This window comes from Callorhinchus milii, unplaced genomic scaffold, assembly GCF_018977255.1.
Source record: "Callorhinchus milii isolate IMCB2004 unplaced genomic scaffold, IMCB_Cmil_1.0 Scaffold10, whole genome shotgun sequence".
Classification (NCBI taxonomy): domain Eukaryota; kingdom Metazoa; phylum Chordata; class Chondrichthyes; order Chimaeriformes; family Callorhinchidae; genus Callorhinchus; species Callorhinchus milii.
In genome coordinates, this window is record NW_024704751.1 from 5,253,360 (window position 1) to 5,265,461 (window position 12,102).

Genomic DNA, 12,102 nt, shown 5'->3' on the forward strand with positions numbered 1-12,102 from the left:
CCGTTCTGCAGTTGTATAACGTCATTGTCTACATTTCTGAAGAACATGGCTCATTTCACTGCCGACAGCTGCCTGTGTAGCTAATGTAGCAAAATGAGAGAATCATGTACATCAATTACTTTGCTGTTATTTAGATTTAGACAGTTTGCATTTGCAATAATTTCATCTGAATCCAGGAGAGTTTGTGCTACGTGATCCAAACCATAAATTGATCATCATGGTACGTGATCTTCAGTTTTGAGGTTTTTTTTAAAGTCAAGTTTAGTTTTGAAATTACTTCGCTTTTTTCAGTTGAACATAGAATGTAATTTGAAGTTTGGAAAGGCAACATTAAACTGTCCTTTTACATGTCAAGTTTAGTAGGTTTCTCCATTCTATTTGTTAGATGGATAATATTATTATTGTTACTGATGTGTGCAATTGGCTGCTGCGTTTCGCCTGCAAAATATACAGTCAATTCACTTTTCAGTATATTCTGTGTTCTTTGAGACGTCTCGAAGAAGTGATAAGCCGCTATATCAAATGCAAGGATTATTATTTTGTGTTTGTCATTTCACACCTGCCAATTAACTTTTAACCCTTCCCACTCATTTTGGCATAAGATTGCTGCCCTCCTATATCCTGAGAAGTTGATTATTATAAATGAAGCTGGATAGTCAATTTCAGCAAGTATTCAACCCCGATGATGCTGTTCCTGTCCCATGGTGTCTATTTTTCTACGAGGGATTGCTATTTAGGAAAAGTAATTAATTACTTTCTTCCATCCCAACCCCCCAAAAAATAGATACCAATTGTGCCGTTTCTAGACACCCCAGCAGACACTGGGCTTGAACCTGGAATTTTAAATTTAAGTCAGCTAACTCAACACAAACTGAGGATCAAACTGAAGATCTTCCTGATCGTTTGAGGAGCATTTTACTTGTGAGCCATAGAGGAAGCTATCCACCTTTTTTTAAAAAGTAATCTATTCTTCCTTTACAAAAAATTCCTTGCTCCAAACTGCTGCAACCATTTTATGGGTTAAAATAAATAATGCCACTAAAATGCATTGAATAGAAGTATCTTGCTCCTTTTTCAGGCAACAGTGTATCATAGAAATTACAATTTCTATTCCTACATCTTCTTCCATGTCCGTCTTTAAATTCTGCTTAAAACTCTAACTTGGTAACAGCATCTACGTCACCCGTTGGCCCCCACCTCCCTTGCTCAACGTCCAATACCATCTCGGTAAAGTCCTGCTCCGAGACCTTATCCTACATGAAGGGCACTATATAAATGCAAATCGTTGTTGGTATGCAAAACATACCTTTGTGTCTCTCTCTTCCACCCTATTCTATTAAGAATAGAAAGTAACTAATTTACATCAATTTGTTAAGTGTGGAAGGAATTAGTTATTCTCCCCCAGTTAAGTTTTTTTAATTTTACTTCATACACTAATAATGAGCTTTCATAAAAGTTGTACTGTTGTTGAGTGGAAATGAATCCGATAAGATCTATGGATAGCATTTCTGGAATTTGCCTTTTAAACTATACATTGTATTCTATCTGATTTCCACAAACATTGTGCAATAGCTTCCTGTTTGTTGCGCTAAAAATTGTTAAATCTATATTTCTACTGTATTATAGTAGGCTGACGTTTTCAGAGAAAATCCAATCCCTTCTTATTTTACTTTTACCTGTTTACCTCTGCTTATATTGTGCAATGTGCTTACTTGGTAAGAATAAAAATGGTAATACAAATATCTTCAGAGGTTGGATGATGCATGCACTTTGGCCCAAATTGGTTTACATAATCCTGGATTTATGCCCTCTTGCTTTGATGCCTTCCTAATAGCATGCAGTTCCCCCGCAATGGACAAGTCTGTTTTTGTTAAAACCACAAGATCCTGTGCTAAAATATGGCTCCATTATCTGTACTTCATCCTTCTGGGGAGATTTATCAAGTTGGATCGCTGGTTAGATGGGTACAATTCTGATATAATTGCCCACAGAAAATGTCTTTGTGTAGGCCGGTGACTGTCATTTGTGGTACGGAAGCTAAGTTTGAGGATTAAATACATTGACAGAAATAACACTTCCATTCCATACTGTGATTGTGGAGCTGAGGGTCTTGATTTGCTGCAACCTCTTTGAATTGAGGTTTGAAAACAGAGCTTTGTGAATTAAAACCTAAATAATGCATTGCAGTTAAATTACAATTGCGTCAATTTGTTTTAAAAGTACTTCCTTTGATTCTCTCAACTTCACCGAGATAGTGCAGTATAAAAGTGAAAACCCTTTGAAAAAAAACTAGTTATTTCATTGGCTTGAAAGAAAGTATTATTCTGTATTTAACTTATCAATATATGTAATTTAAAATCAAAGCATGCTAAAGGCATGCTCTTAATAACAGTGTAAATAGTTTTTATTGTAGTTTGAATACTGATAAGTACAAAAAGTGCTGAAAATGTCTGAGCAGGCTGGATAATTGTTTGGTGCCATTGATGGATCATTGCAGTGATTCAATCCACTTTTCATTTTCAGGTTGTCAAGTACAGTATTGCATTGGATGATTACAAAAAAGACAGCACCAATATAATTTAGCTTGTCGGGACAGAGTATGAAATGGAAAATGAATGTGGTTCCCTATAAGATATTGTTTTTTTAAAAAAATACAATTAGTGTTGTAATGGCACATTGGGTTTAGATTTTTCCTCAGTGAAGAACTGGAATGCTAGCTAGGGTTTCTGGCATCACTGACTCCACTCTACTGCCCTTCCCTCAAATGGTCACTCCATATCCCCTGATTCTGTTTTACTATCTCATCCATCTTTTTAATCTGCAAAGTTGACTGCCTCATGGAGTGGTTTATTCCAGAAATCCTTTGCTCTCATGCCTATTGTGCTGTGTATGAAGCTAAAATGGTCATCATTACTGAAGTAACAATTCATGGAAATGTACTCTTACAGGATAATCTGCAGATCCAGGATAGCCCCATACTATACATGCTGCATGTATCCCGTCTTTCTCCTCTGAAACTCCCAAAGTTTTACCAATCTTTCATTTACAACAATTCCTGAAACTAATGTGCAAATCAAGAGAAAGGAATTATGTTAGAACAGGTTAAGAGAACATTCCAACATACATCTGTACCTCTTTAACCTCAGGACCCTTATTTATGAATTAATGTTTTTAAAAGAATTGATAGACAGCCCACAACATATTATGGTTATTTTAAGATGCAAGTGAAAAGGAGTCCTGTAGCTCAGTGGTTAGAGCACTTGCTTTGCAAGCAAGACACCTGGGTTCAATTCCAGGCAGGGCGAAACCTTGGGCAAGTTTCCTTACTCCACACGCCTAATAATAATCCCTCCAAAAAACCCAAAACAATAATAAATTGGTCATTTTCAATCTACGACTGTTTGTGGGACATTGCTGTGCGCAATTGGCTGCCGCGTTCGCCCACAAATATACAGTCAATTCACTTTACAGTATATTCTGTGAAGCGCTTTGGGACGTCCTCCCGACGTGAAAAGCGCTATATCAAATGCAAGGATTATTATTATTATTATTATTAAAGAAATTATTTAGGATGGGTATTGTGTAATAGGAACCAAATTAACTACTCGTCTGCATTGGTAAGGTGGAAGCGGTGGTTGGGGTGGGGGGGTTGGAGAGGAACGCTGAGATAAGTACCTGCTGTATTTCCACCTATTTATGTTTTTGGAATATTTTTGTCATAACCAGAACCTGATGGTGACCTCATTGAGGGAATTGGTTGGAAGCTTTTCCTGAGCAATTTCAGTTTGATGAAGCAGAATTAATATCAGGGGACGCAGTCATTAACCTAAGGTGTTCCAGTGATCTTGACACTTCCTCCCCAATTATGCCGGGACCCGTAGTAATCCAGGCTCAGTATACTGGTTAAAAAAAATTATATCTAAATGGTAAAATCCAGTAGGAGTGTACCAGGTAATAAGATTGTGCCTATGGTAGAGAGGTGATTGGAATAGAGTGATTAAGGTGTCACACCCATTGCCAGATTATTCTAATATGCTTTCAGATCAGTGCTGGCATGGAACCTACCCCTGAGGAGAATCTAGTTGATACTGTTACTGATCTAGCATGTACAATTATGATGGGTTATGTTGCACAAAGGAGGCCAGGTTGAGGCCAGTTTTCAGAGCTTATCTGACCTCTAATTGCCAGTAAACACAGGATGTTCAACTACAGTATTTGTTAATTTGGCTCTTATTCTACAGAGTACAATAACTAATCATCACTCTTCACTGTTTCAAATAAATCGCCAGAAATGGTGAAAATAAGTAATCGTAACTTCTTAGTGAATTTAAATACTTGGTAGAGGTGATGAATGAGAGGTTTTCTTGTTAAAATAGTCAGTAAAGTCTTTCTTTATCGTTATTTGAGAAGGCAGTGGAGTGTTCATGAAACCCGTTGTGTGTCTGACCTCATTTTGGTTGAAGTGGGCCAGATGAAATTTAACTGGGACAGGTGATTGCTTCCTTCAAGGACAACATAAGCAAGCTTTACCAGATATCTGATCCTCTCTGAAATATCTTTTATTGTACTAGGAATGGTCACTAAGAACATGCACGCAGGATGTTATGTTGATTGAGACCTGATGACTCACAAATCAGCCATGTTTAAGTGCAGGAAGATGGTCAGACAATAAAGTCAAGTAGAAATGGGTTTCTACCATCATGTAGGGTGATGTTATCGATCCTGTGATCTGACTGGCAATTGCGCCTGTTATAAGACTGGTTGAGATATTATTGACTCCAGTTACTGCATTATATTGAGACTCTACTGTTCTAGTGGAACCTGGAAAAATGCCAAGAACAAAGTAATCTGATATTCAGGTGCATCCAGCCTTCTGCCTCTGCAACCACTAACCTGCAATACTTGCATATATTTTTTGAAAGTAAAAGATTAAACGTTCCACATTTGTCCCTTGGATTCGAAAGGAAAGTGGAAGTTTTCATACTTAAATAACCCTTAATAAATAAAGTCTACAGAAGATTCTTAAAGAAGTTGACATTAATATCGGGAAGTACAGCAAGTCATGTGCAGCCTCCTGCTGTGCAAATGGCAGAAACAGCATAGCAGGCATTCTTCTGTGAGTAAAGCTTGCACTTGCTGATGACATTGTGGAGTCATTTGCCAAACAATAAAGCCAAACAGAAGTGAAGTCACTGAGGAAGCCAAAGAATAATCCCCTCAGCTGTCTTCCTGCTTCTGCCATGTGACTTCATATCATACTGGCAGTTCACACTTTTAGCCAGATCAACAGATGTATGGAGAACTGCCTGACGGGATAGCAGCAGTTGTTGTTGAATAACAGTGTCCCTTTGTAGAAAGTCATGTTGCTAGAAGCTACAACAGCATGACATCATCAGTGCTTACCCTAGGAACATTCCTTCACTGTTCTTGGTTTTACAGTTTAAAACCTCCCCTTCTCAACTGCTCAAATCCAGACTATGATTACATTGTCAATTGTTCAACAGACGACCCTGAGCTACTTACAATAGTTTTTTTATTATAAAAAGAAACAGGCCCAGCTGTGTGCTCCCTATAGTAACACTTGTGGTTTGAAATATTTAAAGTCCTATGGATATGTTGTATGTACTAAACTATTGTAATGGGAGAAACAAAAAGGCATTACTTCTCTGCATGATCAAATCAATTGAAATGGGTTATAAAATTATTAATCATATAGTTGCACCTGTGCAAAAACTTTGTTTGATGTTAGATAATTGTTTTACAGAATTATAGATTTGGAAATGCTTGACAGGTTGATTATCATCTTAAAGTAATGGGTGTGATTTTAAAAAAGAAGGGTTAATGTTTTGGGTGTAATCCTTCATCAAAACTGCAATTTTTGTCTTATCACAATTTATTCTAGTTTTGTTGGATTTTCCTCTGAGAAATGGAGAAATATTTTGAGACCTCAGGAGAAATATATTGAATAGAGGGCCTGGTGGGTGATCCATGTTTTTTTCTCTTATAAAAAGTGAAGTGGTAGTTCAGTAGGGAATTTATAAATTTGCACAATTACAGTTGTTTCCTGTTGCAATGGGCAGAATTTTTAATTCATCCTTCGAATGAGATGTGAAAGCCAGTTCCCCTCTGCCTATTCTAGTTAATGTTCAAGACCAGCAGTGGTTCTATTCGAAAAGAAGGGAGATTCTCCTTGTGTCCTGGCCAACAATTTACCAGATAAAATTGATTGTTCACTTTATGGTTGTTTGCGGGACATTCCTGAGTGCAAATTGGGTGCTGCGTTTGTCTACAAAATTGTCACTGCGCGTTACAGTAAATTCTTATTGACCGCTTTGAGCTGTTATGGCAATGTGACAAGGCGCTATAAGAAATCTAAGGATTATTGTGGTTTGTCATCTCATTCAATACAGGACACATTCTTCTAAAAAGGTGACTAACAACAACAAATTACATTTGTATAGTGCCTTTCATGTCAGGAGGATGTCCCAAGGCGCTGAAAGACTTGAGAACTTGACTTATATAAGCATCTCCAGTTATTTAATATTCTGTTATGTAATTTGGACATAGAAATGTGGGAAATGTTTTTTTTTCTTTCTGTGTAGATAATTGAAATTCATTAGTAATAATGCAAAAAGCCGAGTGAATATCTAAAGATCAAACTAATGTGAATGCATACACAGAACAAAATAATGCAATTTCCAAACTCAATTTAAGTGAACAAAAATGTTTTGTCACATATTGTGCAAACTCATTTAACCTTCTCTATAACACTGAGGTGGATTACAATGGAAAACATTTCTTATAGGTATTGCACCAGCCAAAAAGTACCAGAAGGAACATTTTTGTCAGCTGTTGTCCCCTCACATAGCGCCCCCTGAACAGTCGGAGGAGAACTTTGCTAACAGCTGAGCATTCGTGCTGTGACTTTGGATGCAACAGAATCTTTCTCCAGCCGTACCATGTCCTGTGGGCTCGAGTTTCTGTTGCGCTTCATCCGCTATCATTATGCTGTTCACCATGTACTTCGTCACAGTTGCCAAGTTGGCCTGTGAATGTAGTTGGTTTTGGTAGTTATGATTTTTTTGTAATGTAAGGCCATGGCAGGAAATACGAATCAATCTTACCTTTTAACTCCTCTTCTCACCCTCTCCCAGAAAAACAGGAATTTGCTGATCCTTATGCTAACAGATGAAGAGCCTATTTCGCTCCTTGCCCTTCACCCTCTTCCCCCCCACCCCACCACCACCACCTCTAATAGCTGGCAGAAAAATACACAGGTGCTATCACCAGATGTTAAGGTATTGGCATGAATGCACATAGATTTATTTTCCCTATCCTATGCCATCCACACAACTATTCTCAATGCCATCCAGCTAGCTATTTCAAAAGAGCACAGCTAACCCAAACAAATAGGTGTATGATACCTATTTTCATAGTTTTTATATTAACCTGAAATGACCCAAATTAGTTTGGTTTGTAGATTTTGTTAGTGATGAATTTCTAGTATCAAGTGCTGAATTTAAATACTGCAATGCTGGCGCACATCCTTGACTCTTCAGTGCTTTAGGACGTTCTCTGGACATGAAGGATGTTAAATAAATGTAATTTGTTGTCGCAATTTATCCACAATTAGTTATTGGGCTGTATAATGCTGTATAACAATTTGATCTCTTGGAAGACCTTGATCCAGGGAGACTTGGCACATCCTTTCTGTAACCAACTTCTTATCTTCTGAAGCAGCAAAGACTGCTTGGGAACTGCCAGGCAGAGGTATTTGGTCAGTCTTGCTGTCTCAAACCTGTACCTCAAACTGCAAGGACCTACTTTGATGTTAGCTAGGAGAGGATTCTGGAAAATAACATTTTCTAGGTTTTCAGATGGATCCAATGAATGCTTGGAATACGATGGATTTATTTGGACTGTCTCATGTGATCCAAAGTTCCTGTGAATTTAGTATCTGAGAGGGTTAATGAATTACATAGCTTGGTTTGTTGATACTCCGTGCCTCACATGACATTAAGATAGGACATCCCAGCATCTTAGCCAAAGCTCCTTCCAGGGTGCTGCTAGAAGTTTTCATGACAAGAAATTATGAATTCCCTCTCTGTTTCTCTGTACAACCACAGCTTATTTTCCAATAAATCATAAAAGAACATGGGTCCCAGTGCTCACCATGCTGAAGTTGATTGTTCTTTATCAAAGACGCAGTTACATTTAGATTCCATCTGAGCAAAGAGGTGGCTAGATCATGGAGAAATATCCGAACAGAAGATGGGGATACAATCCTTCAGGGAAATAAACCCTATTGTGGTAGCTACAGAGTAGCAAAGTAAGTGAGAAAAAGAGACTTTTGTTCCATTTGTGTGGGCTGGATTCAAGCCCAATTTTCAGAGATGAAAAGACAGTATGCTAACATTAACCCAGACCCTCACTGCTTTTGAAGAATAAGCCAACTTCAGGTAGATTGTCTAAATTTCGTGTAAATGATTTGCAGTGGAGAAAAGCTCTAAGTTGAAGGTTTTCAGTAATCCGTTTGGTGGTTTTATTTTAGTTAAACTTATTGTAATCAGTCTGCAGTGCCCTGAGCTAGCTGGTTCTGTGAAATGTGTTCCATTTACTGCTCAATTTAACAGTTAAGCACAGTTAAGCAACTGTTTAGAAGTCAAGAATCACAATTTCATTTTCTGCTCATAGGACCTTTCTCAATCTCTGGGGAAGGTTTGCACATTCCAGACAGCTAGAAATTAAGAGCTCAGCTCATCTGCAGCCAGAAAAAGAATCGAGGGTGTTTTTTGAAGGAGACACCCTTTATTGTGCTGTTGCTTTGTTACTGTCTCTGGAGGCATAGAGGGAAAAAACACCACTCAAGATGGTAATGTACTCTGCATCTCCAGAGGCAGCATTGCTTGTTTAATTTGCAATGCGGTCGCCAAAGGTGCAGTTGGTATCTGTGACCTTCTAAATGCTTTATGATAAAAAGAGATGTAGATTGATGCAGATTTATTTGACATTGCAAGGAAAATGTATTACATTGAGAATAATAATAATGCTTGCATTTGATATAGAGTCTTATCAAGTCATCGAGCCATCTTAAAGTGCTTCACAGAATATACTGTAAAGTGAATTGACAATATATTTTGTGGGCACAATGCTAAAACAAAATAAATAGAAGCTAAAATAAAGTGAGAATAGAGATGAAACGAATGCAGACCCTTCAGCCTTTAACGGTTTAGCTTAAAGGTTTGAACTGCTCACATCCTGCACACTACATGGTATTATGGGCAGGTCACTTACAACTTGGAGATAAAGGTCATTGACAAGTTTGCTGATGCATAAGTATTTTACTTGTAATCCCAGTTTGACCACTAAATGATTGCAGTGATCGAATGTGTTGAATGTGTTCGAAGATCTGTAAATAATGTTGTAATTTGCTTTATTATAATTGCATCAGAATACTCTGTTGACTTTGGTTGTTGTAAAATTGTGACCCCCCCCTCCGCTCAAAAAATTCAAAATACTCAAAATATCTCCAGTGTGTACAGCAATGAAATTTAGTATAAGAATTTCATTTTGGTTTAGCATCTCATACATATTTGAATGGATTTTATTGAAAGTCAGATTCAGTTTATGTTAAACTCGAATTACTAGAAAACCTAATTCGATTTTAATTAACTCTTGTGGAACATTTTTCATCCATTAATTTGAAACAAACTTTAAGATAACTGGTTATGTAGTATTAGTGCAGAATTGCAGCATTGAAGTTATATAAAAGCATTCCTATAAAACTTTTTTTCCACTAATGTGTCAAGGCAAAGTACTTCTTTTCCAGGGAAAAACAAAAATAGGGGTTCATTGTAAAATTGTGGTGAATCTGTTGCGTCCCTTATTTCCCAAATTGACTCTGATTTGCCTAAAGCTAGTTTCAACATTGTCAAACTACCACATGCAAATTTACTAGCTACATTAAATTATGCAAGCTTGCATAATTAAATAAGTGTACATTATTGATTTCCTTTGATTTGCCTGCAACTCGGACTTAGCATAAATCATATTAACTGTTATGACAGCGACTGCTACGACTTTTGTAAATTTTACTGTGTTTGTCCTGCTTCCATACTTTTGGAGGTGCTTGCCAATGCCTGCTATTGTGTGATTTTAGCTTTCAATAAAGGTTCCCTTTAACCCTTTGATATATTCTTTATCACGTCTTTGAGATGTCTCAAATTGCTTCACAGAATATACTGAAAAGTGAATTGACTGTATATTTTGTGGGTGAAGCTTTTGAAATTATTCTCAAAGAGAAGGACACTTCTTCCTTTGCGTCGTGCAAATATTTAAAAGTTGAAATCAATTTTAATTGTTTAAATGAGCTGTTTACAGTTATTAATGAGATTCTGATTTCTTTGCAGTTGTCTATGTCCAGGAGGCCTCATTCATGCAGATGCAACAAGAGTTAGAACAGTGTGAACCCAGATAGTCAGGCGGCACAGCAGGATGCCGTCGACCAACCGAGCAGGAAGCCTAAAGGACCCAGAAATAGCAGAACTCTTTTACAGAGAAGATCCTGAAAAGCTCTTTGTAGATTTAAGAGAAATTGGCCATGGCAGCTTTGGAGCAGTTTACTTTGTAAGTATATTTTTAAAAAAAAATATTTGCTCAGGTTTTCTGCCCTTTAATCTAGATCTTTACAGTAGATACAGGGTAATAGTTGGTGTCCATGGAGTTCTCACCCATAATCAAGATGTCGCTGCGCATGCGGACAGAAAGCTGATGAACTCTCTTGGTGTGTCGCGCGCTTGAAATCCCGCTGCCATTGCTCGATGGAACATTTTGAAACGCAACAAAATTTCAAGTTCAATTTGAACTTTGGATGAAAAATATCAGGTTCATAAGTCAATTATGTTGTAGTGAAGCACGTTACAATGGGATTTTACTGTATTTGAGAAATTGCCAGAAGTGATATCATAGTATAGCATGGCTAAGTATTCAGCTTGTTATACGATGGTGTTAATAATGGTAGCTTTGCTGTAATTAATTTTTCAAAATTTCTATTGGAATTTTTTTTCAACAATTTAATGTTTTTATACCCCATTCCACTCATGTCTCTATATTGTTTACTAGAAATGGGAGTAAGAAGTAATTATCTTAAATTAGTTGTATAAGTCTTGATTTTTTTCCCCCTGCTTTGCAGTTTTCTAAGCCATTTTATATTCTGATATGACTGTTTTTTTTTTTAAAAAGATAAAACTTTTAATGCTAAGTTTTAATGTTTGGAAATTGCAGCACTGTATACAAATTTAACATCATGGTTTAATGGTGTGGGCTATGCATTTCTGTGGTTTGTAAGGTGCACGCTTCCATCCAGTCATGTCTGTATATTCAATTGGCAAAACAGTGCATCCATTCACTCCATTCATAAAAGATTCTTGATGTGATTTGAATAAAGCTGGGAAAAGAGACATACAGCTTAATTCAACACTGGATCTGTCCTTTAAACTGCAATTGAGCTCTACAATCCAGACAGAAGCTTTAACTAACCTGTTGAGATATATAATATATATTACATATATTATATATATGTGTGTGTATATAAAATTTACAAGACTCAAAAAGTACTATAATTCTAATAGTTAAATATTAGGAACTGTTTCTATTTGAATGAGTTTTCACCATTAAGGCACTTGGCTGCATGCATATGTTGTGCAAAATGTCTGAAAGGCTCATACATGCAGAGTTGGCTCAGAATTGAATGGCATTCTTCTTAGATTTAACTCCAATGATCATTTTATTTGCCTGTTAGGAATTATAGGAAAATTACCAGATAAAGAGAACGATAAGCCTGTAGTGACACTATTTACTCTCATTCTTAATGGAAGGCGGTCCTGGCTATTTAATTAACCTAAACATGTGAATGCGAATGTCATAATGCTAGCATGAAATTCATATTGTATTATTAAATGGCAGGTAGATGTTAGTTACCTGACCCATGTTCCAATTCAATTGTCATTTTCTTTCACCTGTACAAAGCTATGTAATAAAGCAATGGTTTGTTCTCTCTTCCCCTCCCTCCCCCAACAGGAGGCACTGTACAGTCAAAGGGGA

At 37.0% G+C, this 12,102-nt stretch overlaps 1 protein-coding gene across 3 annotated transcripts in view; it reads left to right on the forward strand.

Annotated features, from left to right (window-relative positions):
• The window catches only part of taok1a (TAO kinase 1a), a 58,249-nt gene that overhangs the window by 17,025 nt on the left and 29,122 nt on the right, over positions 1-12,102 (forward strand). For all 3 annotated transcript variants that reach the window (XM_042338467.1, XM_042338468.1, XM_042338469.1), the window contains exon 3: positions 10,410-10,626. In XM_042338467.1, coding sequence (XP_042194401.1) covers positions 10,495-10,626 — 132 coding nt within the window. In that variant the 5' untranslated portion in view covers positions 10,410-10,494. The remainder of the gene's footprint in view (positions 1-10,409; positions 10,627-12,102) is intronic.